At 27.2% G+C, this 19,589-nt stretch overlaps 1 protein-coding gene across 1 annotated transcript; it reads right to left on the bottom strand.

Moving 5' to 3' along the window:
* Nucleotides 1-4,729: 4,729 nt before the first annotated feature.
* LOC107445111 (uncharacterized) lies at nucleotides 4,730-11,598 on the bottom strand. The gene is made up of 3 exons (XM_016059446.4): nucleotides 11,318-11,598; nucleotides 7,793-8,205; nucleotides 4,730-4,923 (listed from the first exon to the last, which is right to left on the bottom strand). The coding sequence occupies exons 1-2, from the start codon at nucleotides 11,330-11,332 to the stop codon at nucleotides 7,801-7,803; spliced, it is 420 nt and encodes a 139-aa protein (XP_015914932.1). The 5' UTR covers nucleotides 11,333-11,598; the 3' UTR covers nucleotides 4,730-4,923; nucleotides 7,793-7,800.
* Nucleotides 11,599-19,589: the final 7,991 nt, after the last annotated feature.

Below are 19,589 nucleotides of genomic sequence, written 5' to 3'. Positions count from 1 at the left end.
AGTGTTGCTAGTGTAGGTAAGTCTTGAAATTAGACGAACTTCGGTGAAAACAGAATTGTGAATTCATACAAAAATAAAAACATTGAATTTTACTGATAAAATTTCAAAATATGATTAATAAAAATGAAAAAAAAATTTTTTTAGTTACTTATTTAATTTTGAAGAAATCATGTCAAAAAATTTATTTAGTGTGACATGATTAATCTTTTTTATGTTTCTATCATGTTTTTATATGTTTCTAACATTAGTACAGAGAACATAATATTCATAAGTACCAAATCGTACTTTTTTATGAAATAAGAATTGAATTAAACAGCATAGTAACTACCGATATAAATACAAATATTTTTAAAAAGTCGTCACTGAAATCTACTAATTCACAAATCTATTTCAATAGTTCCTTTTTAATACATAACACTGGGCCATATTTTTTTTCGGTTGCATATGACAGTTTTTTAACAGATCTCAGATGCTTTTGTATCTCTGATATTAATTCTGCAATCATCTTCACTCCCCAAGATACAGTTTTTTTTAAAGTTATGTATGTTAACGTTTAAAAACGTTATGTAAAACAGGGCACATCATCAGTTTTAAAATTGCACGGGAACCCATGCTCTGAAATATCGTCATACACCACTAGAGATGCTTCTCTATCACGGAATGTTTCTTCGTGTGCTCTTGAACAAGTCATAATAGAGAAACGCTTATAACCGCGTTCGACAGAATTTCTCAGCTCATGTCTTAATCCTGATGATGAACCCTAACTCCCCAAGAAGTTTGTTGCAACATTCACACAAACATCTGTTATGCATGAAGGTTTTAAACATGTAAATGTAGACAAAATATAGGCTAAAAATGCCATTTAAAAAATCTGTAGCTTTAGGAGCAAAACAGATTTCAGATTTGAGATCCCCACATCCGAATTAGGCAAAATTCAGTATTGGTATAAAAGTAAGAACAACAAAAATTTTCACCCCTGTGTAATCATTGCGGTGTTGTTAATGTTAAGACAATTTTGTGGTGTCACCATATGTTTATAATTCTTAAGACATAAATCAGAAAATAATTCATTTAGCATGTGATGTTTTTACGTATTTCTGAAAAGTGACAATGCGTTTAAGTACAACTTAAGTGTTTCCCAGTTAAAGAAATTATCACAAATTTTGATGCAACATTATCTATCTATGTAAAAATGCCTGTCTTTCTGTCCTTTATAGACTCTTAAACCATCCGACCGAGAGGGATGAAATGTTTCATACTAATAGATTGAAACAAGGGAAGTCGACACTGTCGACATTAGAGTATTCTACAACAAACCGTTCGAACGGGATGAGTGGAAAACGGATGAAATTATCCTATTAGTTTGGAACTGGCCATTGATAAAAATTAAATTGCAGTTACATTTTTTAACAAATATTTAAAAGAAAACATTGTGTAGTTTAACAGCTTATATCTGACAATTAAAAAAGGGAATTTATAGCTTCTTGAATATTCAAATATTTTTAATTCGTTATGTCAAACGGAATTCGTTGTGAAAACTCATTGATCAATGTGAATGTGGTAGCATAGGTGGAACGTCTTTAAATTAGTAGTTATGAATTTATCTGAAACCATGTGTTTATAGATACGTTTTTGTAACCTACTTCTATAAAACTAAGTAATTTAAAATTCAGTGGTAGCTAAAATGAAAAAATTAAGTTATGTACTAACAAACTAAGTTAATGGAGAAGTAATAACTCGTTTCGGAGAAATAATAACTTCGTAACGTAAAACATCGTCATACTATTGTTGACAAAAATAATGCTTGATTAATTTTGGCAGTAAATACTACACTGCTTGAAATTTTTTGGAAAAAAAAATGGTTAATTAGCAATTTATTTAATAGTTATTTTACCATATTCAAACAAAACAGTTAAATAATCATAAATAAGATGGTAATCAAACTGCTAATTGCGAGGAAAAACAGTTTGTTTACTGTTTTCACCTAATACGGTTAAACAACCAGAATTTTATCACACCAACTAAGCTCACCTAATGAAGACACTTAATTCCTTTCAACTGGGTACATATTGCAGCCGAGAGGACTAATCTGTCAGTCTCATGAACGATAGAACTGGGGTTCGAGTCCCAGCGTTGACACCATAATATTTCCTCCATTACCTTCAATACATGAAGAGTTTCCAATGTCCTGCACTCTCGAATGACCATTACCAAACGAAAAGCTTAGCTCCTATGTCCAGTTAAATTTCGTTTTTATGGTTGTGAAAATATTCTAGTTGTAAATGGTTTAAAAACCGTATAGTTTTGTATTTGTGGTTTTATAACCATACTTTATGAATGGTTCTAAAATTGTTTAGAAAAAGAATGCTCTTTACCGTAAATTTTACGGTTAATAGGATGGACTGATTGCTGCCAGTTATTTTACCATAATTTTAGAATGAAAATTCTAACAGTGAAATTTAAATTAATAAAACTAAGAACACAAAAGCAAAATTTGTAGAAAAATATTACTAATTGTTTTAGGAGAACCATGGAAAATCGTCATACGCAAAAGATGCAAAATAAATTTTGGTAATAAGAAAGAATTAAAATTTCAAAAAGAAATCTATGTACTGAAAAGAACCCATGTACCATTTTCGACGCCAATAATGCTTAATTGATTTTGGCAGTAAGTACTAATTAAAATGAAAAAATAAGCTAAGTAAAAAGCAAAATTAATGAAAAATTAGGACTAATTTGTTTAAAAGAAGAAAATGTAGGAACTACTGATGTTAAGGTAAGTGATCCAGTTTTTATAGGTACCAAATATTCGAACATATGTAAAATGTATAACGTTAGTATATTTGATACCTATTGAAACTGCATCAATACTTGTAACCTTTAATGTAGATATTGTGGAAATAGGTTTTTTATGGCCCCTCTCTAGGAAAAAATACTGGAGCAAATCGCTTGATTGTGGCAACTTTTGACTGTCACGACTTATAGCCAAGCAACAGCATCATACCAAATGATATTGTGTGTTAATCATTATTTTGTTGGGAGGAATTATTAAAAGCGTATTTCTCGTAATCTAATGACATAAAGCCACCGGGAATTTCAAGATATGAAACATGAAAAAAAAGGAATTATTTTGACTTTATTCATTGTGTTTTTAAATGTCTTTCAATTTTGTGCATGTTTTAGTGCTGTTCAGTACTAATACATTGATAGTTTACTTTTTTCACCCGGTACGATGAACGTGTATTCAGCTGGTGCATACATATTTCTAGATTTTTTTTTCCCAATGTGAATGATAGACTCTTCCAGTTAAAGATTGCATATCATCCAGACATCGAAAATTGTATTGTTCAACATATCTCGGGAAGGTAAAATCCTCAAACAGGGATACCATAAAATACCGATTAAGTTCCCCTCGAATTTTAATGAATATCACCAAAATTATGAATGTGGTGGATAAACAGCCCTGAAGGAAGAGAAAGAAAGAAGAACAAGTACATTTGATAATACCTCAATATTATTGAAATTAAACTTAACTCGATAAGAAATAGTTCAAAATATAATGCTATCTCATTTTTTATTCCCTTAATTATCCCAATCGCTGTGTATAAAAGAAAGAGTAAACATAGAAATGTATAACTTCTTTTTAAAGTAACATGTTGAAAGTAAATTACCAATAGTACATAATCATTTTGATAATGTCACTTCTATGTTAATAATAATGCTCTGCATTTACTTCATGAATGTTTATTTGAGCTTAATACTTTTTTTATAACAATTGGATAACTAGTGACGTCATAGTAAGTAAATCGCAGCATTTGTCGATTCAGAAACCAATTAGGTCCGACATGCACTCGTCTCTTACAGGTATCCAGTTATATCTGATTTAAACACATGATAAGGCATATTCACTTCACATCTTCTATTGTTGCAAGTAGTAAATTCTCAACATTCTTAATTTATAAGTTAAAAATGTTGGAGTATATGTTCCTTTATGTGTTATTATATGTGCTTTATTCACATCGTTTCTGATTTATTCACATTGTTTATGCTTTATTCATACAAAGCACAAGTACATTTGGATAAATCTAACCATTACGTATGAGGATTTTCAACATTAATTTTCTCCTATTATTTATATTGACTAAATTTTTTTATACCATAAAAACAACATATATTCTGTTCGTTTTGAAAATATATTATTATTATGTTGTTCTGTTAAAAAAATTATTAACATTATGATGAAGGAAATTAAATTTGATTAACTCGGTCAGAAGCAAATTTAATTTGAAAAAAAACTAAAACATCTATTTTAACATTTGCACAACTCTTTAAAATAAACGCACTATGCAACGAAAATAAGTATTAATTAATTTACTTATTGATTAAAAATAATTAAAATTCATTTTAAAATAAAAAGTTTTCAAATGGAAAATTTAAATAATTTTAATTATAATTTATTTTAAATATTCCAATTTAGTCTTTGATAAAACTGAATTGTGATTTTATATTAACCAAGTCGAATATTCAACTATTTATGGTTTAGGAAACTCATGACATTTGAAGCGAAATACAAATTATATTAGGAAAACATTTGGGTTTATGTATTATAAATATTTAATTTCATTTAAAATTACGCAACAACTTTTTATTTGTATATGTTATTTTGAAATATCCAATTATCATGAATAATTTTGCTGCTGTATCTTAATTATCAAATAAAAATAAGTGGTTTTTAGAAAGAAATATTTATTTTTTTACAAAAAAATAGTGGGAAAAAAGCATATTCATGAAGAAAAAAAATTTAATTGTTTGAAATCATTAACAAAAATAAGCTCAATAAAATGTTGGCTTAGTTGAATATGATGTTTACTGTAGAATGGTGATGATGCTTTTCATTATGACATCACAGAATGTTTCAGGTTCCTAAAAAAGACATCAAACATTCAAATACCATATATTCACTTACAATTTGTAATATTCGTAATCATAAATTCTGCACATTAAAAAACAAATTATATATTCTGATAAAAGCATTACTTTTTTTAGAACAAATTGTAGAATTGATTTTTTTTTCAAATGAAATAAAAATTACTAAGATTCTTTCAAGTACTATTTCCTCAATGTCTCAAAAATGTGATGAAACATACTTCGATACTTTAATGTTTCGTCACATTTTTCTTGAGTAAAATACATCAGCAGTTCTACGTAAAATTGTGTAATATATATATATATATATATATATATATATATATATATATATATATATATATATATATATATATATATATATATATATATATATATATATATATATATATATATATATATATATATATATATATATATATATATATATATATATATATATATATATATATATATATATATATATATATATATATATATATATATATATATATATATATATATATATATATATATATATATATATATATATATATATATATATATATATATATATATATATATATATATATATATATATATATATATATATATATATATATATATATATATATATATATATATATATATATATATATATATATATATATATATATATATATATATATATATATATATATATATATATATATATATATATATATATATATATATATATATATATATATATATATATATATATATATATATATATATATATATATATATATATATATATATATATATATATATATATATATATATATATATATATATATATATATATATATATATATATATATATATATATATATATATATATATATATATATATATATATATATATATATATATATATATATATATATATATATATATATATATATATATATATATATATATATATATATATATATATATATATATATATATATATATATATATATATATATATATATATATATATATATATATATATATATATATATATATATATATATATATATATATATATATATATATATATATATATATATATATATATATATATATATATATATATATATATATATATATATATATATATATATATATATATATATATATATATATATATATATATATATATATATATATATATATATATATATATATATATATATATATATATATATATATATATATATATATATATATATATATATATATATATATATATATATATATATATATATATATATATATATATATATATATATATATATATATATATATATATATATATATATATATATATATATATATATATATANCATGGATTAGCCATATGATGCTCACTACGTGCTCTTGCGCGCCGAAGCCTATCAATTAAAACGTATTAGCGTTTTATATAACATGGATTAGCCATATGATGCTCACTACGTGCTCTTGCGCGCCGAAGCCTATCAATTAAAACGTATTAGCGTTTTATATAACATGGATTAGCCATATGATGCTCACTACGTGCTCTTGCGCGCCGAATCCAATCAATTAAAAATGAAAACTGTTGCCAGCGCGAGAAAAGAAATATCATCGGTTTGATTGATACATACGTACGTATTAGCGTTTTATATAATATAGATAGAATCTGGCTGATCATGAAACTGCTTCACGCCCTTCATTTATGTATATTTTTTCTGAAATTTATTTAAATAATATTTTTTCTTTTCCCAAACAAGTTTGATTTTGTGTATTAATTGAAAATTTACGCATATTGCATTAAGAATTTTTAATGTTTTATATTAGGTTTATTATAATTTAAAAAAATAAGCACCCAGAATTTTTTTGTTTAAAAATAACTTTTCATAAACAAAAATTTCGTGATTGTTCTGTTTAAGTAATTACTTCATTTATTCCTTTTTGTAACATATTTTTAATTTATGGTATAAATATATACCTTTTTCAAAATGTTCAAATTGTAACGGTTTACCGGAAATTCTAGTTTTCAAAATAATATTTCTTATTATCTTATATTCAGTAAAAAATACCAAACTGAATAATAAATTCAACCGAATGAATGGTTTTTATGTCATGCTCTAAGGTATGATGATAAAATTATCTAATTTCATCTCCGATTATAAAACCATATTTTAGTAATTTCACCGAAATCATTACCAAATCGCTTCGGTAAAAATTACCGAGATTTTTAGTGTTCTTATTGAGCCAAAAACTCGGCAAATTTTACAATATTCTGGTAATTTGAACCATACTTTTTTCCTGAGTGTAACTGCTATTGAAAAGCTCAATAACTTATTATTTATTTACCTGATTTGCGTAGAAGTTCACTACCGTATATTATTATAACTTTAGCTGAGTTTGAAATATTTAAGAAACTTGATTCTTTTTAAAGGTAATAGCTAAATAAACTTGAAAACAAAAAATAAATAAAATTGAAAGTACAATATAAACTTTCTTTTTTAAACTATATGTAATGAAAACCCCATTAGTATTATTCACTCGGTTAAAAGTTAGTCATTCATTTGAAAATAATGAGCTAACAATAGTAAAAAACATTGCTTTTAAAAAACGTACCTTTGTGAAGAATGATTCAAATTCCCTTGTGCCTTACTAATATGAGCCTGATTTTCATAATTTTCATCAATTTCAACTTACACTTTTTTTGAAAGTGTTAAACTGATTTAAAAATAAAAAGGATTTTCTGACAAGTTAACAAGGAGAAGCTATGGAACGCGAACATTTTAATTTCGTTTAGAATGAAGTAGTTTATTTATTTAGAATGAACTAATTTATTTATTTAGAATGATCTAATTTATTATTTGCAACATACTTAACATCTTAGTAGGATGCACCATATTGAACTTGAGGATGTCCTACGTATTGACTTGATGAACCGTCGTAATAGTTGTTGTAGGCATTGTCATAGGCATATGGCCTGTATCCAGCACCGTAAGAGGAGTAGCCGTAGTCGTATGGCCTGTAGACTCCTCCTGATAGGTGAAGGTAATGGGAATTGGTATCATAAGATGAAGAAGGATAGTAAGCGTATCCTGAGCGTCCAGCGTCGTAATTTCGGTAAGCGTTGGCGTTGGCGTTGTTGTAATCGTAACTAGCACTGCCTCCGTCATATTGTCTGTAATATGGTTGACGAACTGATTGGTAGGCTGGCTGATTAGCTTGCTTTACTTTGGCCGTTCCATCAGATACCACGCAATGGACGAAGGCGAGTAGCAAGACAATATACTGAAAACAAAAATTAGAAATAGTACAAAAAATTGCTTAATAACTTACATAAGCGATACAAAAAATTTAAGAATGTAATTCATGCTTACTATATTTTTGAATTTATCCTTATACCATATTTTAACAAAAAGAAAATCTATAATAATGTGAAAGTATATAGCCATGTTAAAATCTTATAATAGACTTTATCTTATAAAAGTTAAAATATTTTAATAGACTGTTAAAATATTTAAAAATGATGCATTTAATTTTTATACCTATGACAGTACAAATACAATTAAATAATAGGAAAACAAATTAAATAGTAGAAAGAAATTACTTAATGACTTACATAAATGGTAAAAAAAAATTTAAAATTTAAGAATGTAATTAATATTTACCATGTTCATGTATACATCTTTATACGACATTTCAACACGATTAAGTATATAATAATGTCAAAAAAATAATACACAATCTTCATTTTAGTAGAATGTTTAAATCTTAAAATATTTAAAAATGATACATTTAACTTGTAAATCTATGACAATACAATTACACTTAACTTTAAATAATAAAGATTCATATTTATTTTGACAAACAAATCTATACTTATTTGCAGTGGACGTGAACCAATATCATTAATACATATTTAAACACAACCAATATTCAATTTTTAATGTAAATAAATAGAATTAATTTAAATCAAATATATTTATATATATTGCATGGAAAAATATATGAAGAACATTGATCTAGATCCACAGCGCAGACATTGCACGACGAGATTATTTATTATAATCAATTTTTATTCAAAGTAATATTATATTACCGGTCACAACTAGATTAAAATTCTAATTTCATCTACTTATCAGTTAAAGAAATAGTTAATTTTAAACCATTTTATTTTCCAATTGATGTATACGTTTAAAATAACAAAAATCAAAATCATTTTAAGTTGTGATTGAAGTTTTGCATATTTTATCCTCATAATTGAATAAAATTGAGATAAAATATATATGTATATATATTCTCGATTACTGTCGGTATAATTAGATAAAGTTTTAAAATATTGCATTTTAAGTCTTAATTTTTTTCAAAAATAAAAGTGTTAATTATCAAAACACTGAACTTGCAAGTGTAAACTTTCTACCTTAAAGTTACGAAAATTGATGATTACGAAAACTGCTTTGTTGCTCAAAAACCATAACGTATTAATTTTTATAAATGTGAAACAATAATAGTTAGTTTTATGCATTTCTTAATACTATGAAAAAATATCAACAGACACATACTTATTCATGTAATATTTGAGTAAACAAATTTGAAAACTTTTGAGAACCTGAAATTTCCGTAGAATTTCTATTCCCCTCGAAAGTTAAAAGATATTAGGATAAATTTAGAACATAGTTTTTCTTTACGATTTTATTCAAATAACTGACTGTTTTATTTAAAACTTAACTAGCAACTTAGTTTTAAAAATAACTCAGTATCTATCAATAAATAACAATATATTTATATAAAATATTTATTTAAGACCTAAATGTATTTTCATTATTCGAAACAACAATTAAATTAAATTCAAACTAAAAAAAGAACTTACACAATTTATGCTTGTATTTTCAGAATTTAAAATTATTTGAAAAAATAAGTAAAAAAGCATTATTTGATATTACATTAAAATCTTTTGTTTGAATTTTAAGAAAAAAATGCAAGCTATAATTTGAAACTAATTTAAGAGCAGTATCTCAAAAGTAAATGAAACTTATTTACACATTTTTTAAAATTTGATTGCTTTTAATAAATATTTAAAAATCCTTAAGTATTGAAACTACATATTCTCCATTCCGTAGAAGTCAGGATCATATTATACAAACTTTTCACATAAAGTTTATCAGACATACTAAATATAATATTTGAATAAAATAATGTAACTAAATAAAGTTCTAATATAAACAATATAACATAATTTTAATGTTTTAAAACTTACTTGTCCTTATTTTAAACAAAAATATGATAGGATAAACTTTAAAGTAAAGTTTTGATAAAGAAGTTATTTCAAGAAATGTTTGAACTCTTAACTCATAATATACGACATTCAAGTAACTGTGTCATTTAAAATTGTTAACTGATGTTCTTTTTCTCATTAAAGTCATAATTTTCAACAAGCTGTAAAGCCTTTTAAAAGATAGTAATTTATTCAGTTTGTTCTATGAATGAACTAATTATAAATAAAAGTACTAATTATAACTTAAAAATGCTAACGTAAGACGTAACGCTAACGTATAACGTACCAATTATAATGAGCTGATTATAAATATATCTTCGAATGAACTAATTTTAAATTAAAGAAACTGACCAATTTTAAGATTTTATAGAACCCTATGTAGAATAATTGTCTGGAACAACTTTTTCAGCACTTAAGTGCAATAGTCTCACCATTTTAAATTGTCCTTACAATTTTAAAAGATGATATTAGCATTAAAAAGATTGGATCCTAGAAAGTTTGAAGGGGCCAGTCTAGCACTTTCAAGTAGGAAATTTATTATATATCCAAAAGCTTAAAATATAATCACAATTAATTCAATAAGAAATATATTAGATACTCACTCATAAAAATTCTACGGTATTTAATTCAATTTGATTAACGAAAATATTTGTTCAAACGAAACAAGGACTTATCAGATCTACTTATTAGTTTCTCTGATAATTGAATTTCCTTTCGGTATAAATAATAATTGAAGATACGTTGAAATACACTTCTTTTTCTTGTGAAATTGGGATACCTTTTAACAATTAAAGAACACCTTACACCCAAAAATAACTGTGGATATAGGGGACCTATCAAAATACCCTTAAGGGGCACTAGTTCCCATAAAGCTAACGCAAGAATAATTTAATAGTTATTTAAATTGGATTAGATTAGGAAATGTCAGAAATGCTCAATATTTTCAATAAGTTATTTTTTGAATCACAAAGAAATGAAAATGAGAGGGACCTAATTAATCCCAACCGTCTTTTTATGTTAAAATAAGATCAGATCTTAATAACAATGTTATTTAAGTTTTAAATTCGTAAATGTTTTTTAAATAGAGCTATCTTCCTTACTGAGTAATTAAAAAAAAAAACTCACCAATGGTTGCATCATTTTAAAGCTGTTTCTAAAATCACTCAGGAACTGTTAATCTCCAGATATCAAATCCCAGTTTCGAGTGATATCCGTTGGCTTTAAATATAAACGGTATCCCATTATTAAGTCAATCAAATCTCAAGATCTTGATGACCACAGGGGTCAAAGATCACTTGCAAATCATTCTGAACACCTGGGACATCAACATGGGGGTCTTTCGAGAAAGTAGGTTTTTTGTAACCAGTCTTCTCCATCAAGTCTTGAAGGTATCTTAAAAAAAGGGTAGATCTCTGAATTAATTTTCAACATAAGTCGTGCAGTTCATATATTACTTTTCCATCATATAATAAATCCTCAGTTGTAGAAGACAGATAAAGTGCCTTAGCCTTGAACTTGTCTCTTTGAGTACCCGTTAAGAGACAACCTTGTGTGAGTTTATTGAAGTTTCCGAGAAAAAGTCAAGCAGAGGCAATACCTCATTTTGATCAGTTGCCCACTCAATTAAAAATTAAGGCTAAAGATTTTAATTATTACATACGCTTACAATTATCGTATGTTCGTACCGCAGTGAAACTATAAATCAATTTTATTCGATCATGGAAAAACATTAATGGGCATTATAAATTACCTTTTAGTAAATTTGCAGGTTATAGGTTAAATTTTTATTTAAATTATGATCACTTTCCTAATGCGAAAGAATAGCGTATTTTTCCTGGAATTGATATATAATGTGTAAAGTATGTAATAAGTTAATATTTTATGTTAAGTTTATATTTTGATTCGCTTCAAACGTAAATGTTTACGAAATTTTGAGAGATTTTTTTTTTTATATTCCTATAATTATTACCGATAAAATCCATTTCGTACGAAATATCATTCTTTTACTACTTTATTTAAATATGGCGTACGTTTTTTTGGCACAAACATTGTATCTGCCCAAAATATGTATGTACATACGTATACTACGTATACACATATACATCTACATACATAGGTACTACCTACATACATTTTATGAATAAGAAAGTTGTTTATGCATACGTATTTTCAACGTACATAAAAATATGTATGAGTTTACATACTTACATACTGTATTTACATATAGTATGCAATCGCAATTACTTGTAATAGCATATTTTGATTACAGGTAATCACATTTATTTGTAATCAGGATTATACGTAATCATATATTTTCATTACTTGTAATCGCTGTCATCCGTAATCATTTCTTGTTTTGAATACTTAGGATCACAATTAATGGGAATCACGATGGTAGTCAAAATTATGGTGAATTGTAATCACGATTACAAGTAGTTGTTTACCGTAATCAACTATTGTAATCACGATTACGAGTAATTGATTACTGTAATCGACTATTGTTATCACGATTACAAGTAACTGGTTACTGTAATCGACTATTGTTATCAGGTTTACAAGTAATTGATCACTGTAAGTGATTGTTGTAATCACTATTACAGCTGTAATCAAAATTATGATATGTTATAATCATGATTACGAGTAACTGATTACTGTAATCGAAAAAGTTATGGGGAAAGACCAAACACCAGATGGATTGATTCTGTAACAAAACTAGCTTGTGTTCTGTGTGTGTGTTTTACGCAATTAACTAATCTCTAAAATAAATATTCTTAAATTAGCAGATGTTTAAAATTGAAAAGTAGTCTAAAAGCAACTGCGAATGACCATAAATATTCAGTAATCTTCCTTTTATTTCATGTCTTTTCTATGAGAAAAAAGAGTATTGTATTAATATCATTATAAAAGTACCAAAGCCCTTTTGTAATGGCATTAGTAAAATTAAAAAAATAGGGTTTTATAATATGAGATAAAATTTGGTGAGTGTGGTAAAATTTGGTAATTTTGTCATGATACCTTAGATCAGGACATAAAAACCATTTATTCTGTTCGATTTTATTTTTGCTTAGTATTTTTTTCTAAATGTATGATGATCAGAACTATAATTTTGACAACCAGAACTTTCAGTACACCTTTACTATATGAACAGAAAAATTACCAAAGAATGGTTATAATACCGTATATGTTGATCCAGAATTATGTTCATTTTTTCCAGAAATGTCATTACCATACAAGTCGGAAATTTTACCTTTTTTTTTTCTCCGTGTATTAATCGATAAATTGCGTTAACCCTAATCCTCAAACCATGGAAGATAGTAGTTTCTTAAATTTAACAAAGTGCTCTATCGGAAACACGAAATGGATTCATCAGTAAAATTTCATGCATTTCATTATTCATTTCTACAGCTCATTATAAATTTAATGAATTGCAGTGAACTGATCGTAAATACATGGTCCCCAGCTGGTGGGTGACCACTTTGATCAACCAGCGTAGGTGAGTGGTATCGTTCCTCGTTAAACTGTTCAACAGTAACGTGCTCGACTTCGCGCGCAGGTCAATGGGCTACCGAATCGGAGGAGCCATCCCCTCTGCAGAGGATCAAAATTATGATGGCATGTCTTCGGATCATCCTCAGGGATGTTTCTCAGACCGTCGCCAATAAACCATTCTGCAGCTCCAATGCAACGTAAATAAAAAATACCAACCTACTCGCTTTAATTTCGAATTTAATTTTGGAAAGAATTTCAATATAACATATAAAAATATTCATTTTCAAATGAAAAGTTATCATGAGCATTAAAACTTTCTTAATCCACTCGAAATCTTACAAAATCGAAAGCAGAAATCACAGAAAAAAGTTTAAAGAAATTTCTAAACACACGTGGGTCATCCTCTCTAAAATATAAATGCGGAGCTTTCAAAACTAATTAAAGTCATTCTAAGAACTTTTGAATAAGATGCCCAGATGTGGTCTACTAGATGTCTGCCACTTCAAATGATTTCATTTTCGAATCCCGAACACGTTGAATTGTGTCTTGACAGCCTTAGTTAAAGAAGAACAGATTTTAATTTATGCTCTAGATACCTGCTTAAAATTCAAACTCGCAGTCTTACGCCAAGGTTAAACAATCACACAAAAATCCTCATTTGTAAATGAGAAAAAAGCTGCCATATATTGGAGTATGGTTCCGAATATTAATCAAAAGAGGTCACAATTTAAAGATTCTCAAAACGTGTTTGTGACCGTTCTTTGTCATTTTACACTTTCACATCTTAATGGTGCAGAAGATTCATAGCCGTAATAAGGTATGATATACAATACTAAGGTATTAATGAGATCTGTACCAGCCCATGTGTTTCAGTCATGTGCATTATTTATCTGCTCTTATACCTAATCAGTCAAGCTTGCTTTGCCATGTACAAGTACGAATACAATGTACGAGTTTTGGCCATTGTTTCTTAATTAATCTTTTTTTCTATGATATCAGTAAAACTTTTCGTTTAACGAAAGATTTTTAGCAATAATAAAATTAAATAAAATAATAATTTAATGTAAAAATTATAATAAAATACGTTGAAATAAGAATGGAATTAAAGAGTTATGTGGAATCGAAAATGAAAATTGTACTCAGAAAAAGAGTATAGTCAGAACTTCCAAAACAAGGTAAAATATACCGTGTTTCTGGCTCTATGAGAACCACAAAAAGCTCTGTAATTTTTATAGACTCGCTTTGGTAATGATTTTAGTAAAATTAGCAATAAAAGTGGATTTTTTAATATGTGATAAAACTTAGTAAATGTGGTAAAATTTTATAATTTTATCAGGATACCACAGAACATGGTATGCGAACTATTTATTAAATTTATTATGCAGTTTTGTATTTCCTACTGAGCGTGTGGGATAAGGAACTATAATTTTTAAAATCAGAATTTCCAATAAGCCATTATCATATGAACAGAAAAGTTTCCAAATTAATAGCTTAAAAACCGTATATTTTGGTATCATTAACCAGAATCATACTTTTTTTTTCTTTTATTAGAAATGTTATTACCATTCTATGCGGTAGTTTTACCAGATTTTTTTCTTTCTGACTTAGAGTAAATTAATGTCTTAAAAGTACAATACAAATTAATAAAGCTTTATTTGTATACTATGTTTGCATATGAGGAACTACTGTGACCAAAATTAATGGCATTCTTTTTGTTTTTCCTTTCATTTACTTATCTAAATTTGTATTTTTGTATGACGTAACATATTTTAGCTGAATTTTACTTAAATATGGTCTTATAATATGTGATAAAGTTTGGTAAGGTGGTAAAATTTGGAATTATTGATCATGATAGTTTAGAACATGGCAAAAAAACCATTTATTAAGCTTTTACTTTTCTGATTTGTATTTTTACTTAATATGTGGTAATTAGAACTATAAGTTTGAAAACCAGAACTTCCGATAAACCGTTATTAAAAGGATGGAAAAACAACTAAATAAGTTATTTAAAAACCGTATATTTTGGCTTTTATTACCACATTTATGGTATTTTATAACAGAATTGACTTGACCATCTACTCAGTAATTTCACCAAAGATCTTTTCTTCGTGAAAAACTGACCACCTGAGAAGGACATTTCGATGATTTATTACGAAAATCGTGTACTTCATGTTTTCTGTTTAGATTTCCGTTAAATAATATAATAGCTTTAAAAACTTCGTCTTTGAGTAGATTTATTGAGAATAAAATTGAGTATGTTAGACCTAAAGTGAAAAATGAAGTGCACATCAACATCACTTACAAAAGACTGAAATAGAAGGGGGTTTGTGATGATTAAATTTGTTACGTAAGTCGTATGCCCTTCAATCACCGTTTTTGGTCTAACAAAAATAAGGTTATTTTAGATTTTTTATCCTAATTTAAAAACATTGTCCTTAAGATCATTTCATTTTATAATTTCCTTCTTTTTTAGTTTTGTGACAGAAAGAACTTAGAATTTCGAATGGTGATAAAATGGCAATACATTTTTGCACCATTTAAGCACTCTGGCTAATCATAAAGTGATCTAAAAATTCCACTGCACAAGAAAATGACAGTAAAAAATTTGCTTGTAAAATGTGCGTGTTGCGGTCAAGAAACTATAGTAACTTGCATTGGTATCCACGACAGAGAACTCCAGTTAAAACTTGATCATTTTAGCTAGTCGGAAAATAAGTAAAAGGTCGATTGATATATAAATTCCTACTAGCAATAATAGGACTTTAAATTCTGCTTGTGGAAGTCATAAACTGATTGTGACATGTAGTGCCATCAGACAAACTGCTCTAATAGAGATTTGTACACGCGAGTTAATCGGAGAAGTGGGCGGAATTTCGATTGACGATAAATTATTTATCTGTGAATAAAATACATTAAACTCTGTTTGAAGTAATCTGAATGCAATTGAGACTTACAATGTCATCACACATGAGTACTAAGATATGAGTACTCTGCGTAGTCAGAAATAAATCGACATTTCGATTGCAAAATTCAATCTTTAACCCCGAAGCAAAAACGATTTAATAAAAACGTTGTAGGAACGTGCTGTAATAAAGTTATTGGCATGTTTCGTTATTAATCACCAATATTTAAATCAAATAATACGAACTATCCCAGAGTCAAAATAAAGAACTGTTTTTGATTAGTGGTTTTTGTTAGATTTGTATTTAACTACGTTCCCCTATAGTAAAATGTTTCAAATAATACAAAAGCCTTGCTAAAGTCATATTCTGTTTAAAAGGAGTTTTCTGAAAAGTGAATCTAATGCGATTATTCTCTTAAATATAGTTGTAAAGGCACAGTAGTTGAGGGACTGAGCTGTTATTGTGAAGAACCGGTGTTCTATCCTCTTTGAAGCTCACCCAGCTTCAAATTAATGGATTCCAACATGTATATGGAAAGAAATGATCTCCAGCGTTCAATACTGACCACATTGCTGCCATCATGTCATCGAAATTATGTAATTTTTAGAATTTCTTAAGTATGAAATAAAAACTTCTAAAGAACAAAATCGAGAAAAGAATATTAAAAGTCTAGCCGAACTTTTCCGAAATAACAAAAGAAAGGATTTTTAAATATTTTAGAACAAACAACATTCCGAATTGCATTTAAAAAATTCTACTTGAGATCTCATTTCTTTGGGCTAACCGTGGGAAATTTCTATTTCCATCCATGTACGGGAGAAGTACTCCAAGAAGACGAGTTTGTCATAACGCTGGATCCAGGATTTCTCTCGTCTCTTGATTTGAGATAATAATACAAGGATACAGAGCACTAATGTAGCCACAAATATGGCTTGACTACTCAACGCCGTGGATAAAATCAAATTTAAAAAAGGAATCGCGAAATCATTCACCCAAAAACCGTTGCAGGACATTTGGAGGCTTTGCATAAATATTGCATAGATATGGTTGGTTGGTTCTAATGCCACTTGCCACACGGGCAAGCCTGATTGGTGAAACCGAGCAACTTTAAGGCAGAGTGGGCGTTTCTTGTTCTTCAGTGGCGCCATCTGTGGCCAAGAATTCGACTTCTGCCACACCATACGTCGCACCCGTTTATAGGGCGAACCGATTCATACATCCATTCATCCACAGATCGTAATTTTGACCTGAATCAGAGATCCTGAATTCAGTACCCCCAGAGATATTTATTTGTTATGGGAACATGGGGGAATTTTGCAACTCGACAGATATAACTTGCATCAGTCACTTTACTACACGGGACCGGAGGGGTTCGAACCCACGAACTCTCGGACGTGGGCCCAGCGCTCTACCGTCCAGGCTATCCCGGCCCTTGCATAGACATACATTTTATATGTTTTAGCTTTATCTGCAGAAACTTTCCCTTTCCTTTCCGAAGATATCAGGAAATAAATCATCTTTGTGCTTTCCCTTTTTTGCTATAAGCGTAGTTTTCCTCCCAGCACTAAACCCTTAATTTTAACTTCTCTTTCCTTTTATTGGTGTATTGCCTTAATCCAATCAAATATTTTTCTATAGAAATAAATGTTTTAGACTTGTTATAATTCTGCAGTTAAATCATGTAGAAATCAATTAGAGAATTTATTCTAAAACTATTGTAAAATATTTGCATTAATGACACTTAATGGTTGCATCCATTTTATATTCAAAACTCTTTTTTTCTCAAATCGACAAAAGTGTACAAACGAAAAGGATAATATGTCTGTCCCGGAAAATGGTCCTCTCTCTCTTTATAAGATGCACGGAAGCACGTGCGGAAGTGTTCATCTAGAAATTCATCTTGAATTCCTATAGAAAACACAAGGTAACTTAACGTACCTGTCCTTCCTGTAATTCCTCAAACATACTGGACACGTATGCTTACAACAAAAGATTGTTCTAGAAAACTATCTGGCTTCATAAAAAAGAAATCTTATCTTGTTCTACCTTATTAATTATAAGATTTTCTTTAGTTTTATTAATTCTTATTTCTTACATTAAAATCGCTCCTTAAGATTAACAGTAATAAAACATTTTTTGGCAATAAAAAACTAAAATGAAGAAATATTTTTCAAAAAACTTAGTATCTTTTCCAGAGAGAAAAGGAAACTCACCGGAGTTTAATCCACGGAGAATCTATGGTTATGTTCAAAAACAAATTAAGTTATTCATTGATTCAAGTATGGTATAAGAATAAAGAAAAAGACGAAAACTTTAAAATCCTGGTATTAACTATTCCACAATGATCAAAACTGAATATGAAATCGAAGATATAGAAATTTAAATATTAATTAAGAGCAAAATTTAATAATATCAATGAACTGTTGTTGTTTTTGAGAAATATGTGTTTAATTCCTGAAGAATATTCAAGAAGAGTTGTGAATTCAAGATTATTCCAGTTCGATACTGCAGAACAACCAAATATTTCTTAGTGATTAGATAGTTCGTCTTTTTTCTAACTTCACTAAATTTGAATAGTCGATAAGTTTGATTTGGTTTGAGTAAGATTCGATAAGACTTTTTGATTTGTACAAATAAGTTCGATTTGAACTTTTTATACTTTGCTTTAAAATTTAATAGAAATTACAATAACCTTAACACATTCTGTTTTCTTTGAATTATCAATGTGGTGTGATAACAGAAAATCAAAAACTATTCAAGCGATTGCTCACAAATTTTGGCATTTAAAGTTACGTTCTTAAAAAAATTGCAAAACTTTTTATACCTTTCAATTCAAATTTTTTTCAACTATTATAAAATTAATTCATAAAAAAATTATAAAATTAATTCATAAAATATTATAAAATTAATTCATAAAAAAATAATGAACAATTATTAAATTTATTTTTCGTTTGGAATTTTCTTTAAATAAACGAATTTTATAATTGAGTGCAGAAATTTTTCAA

This window comes from Parasteatoda tepidariorum, chromosome 4 (assembly GCF_043381705.1).
Source record: "Parasteatoda tepidariorum isolate YZ-2023 chromosome 4, CAS_Ptep_4.0, whole genome shotgun sequence".
Classification (NCBI taxonomy): Eukaryota; Metazoa; Arthropoda; class Arachnida; order Araneae; family Theridiidae; genus Parasteatoda; species Parasteatoda tepidariorum.
This window is presented reverse-complemented; position numbering and strand designations above follow the sequence as displayed.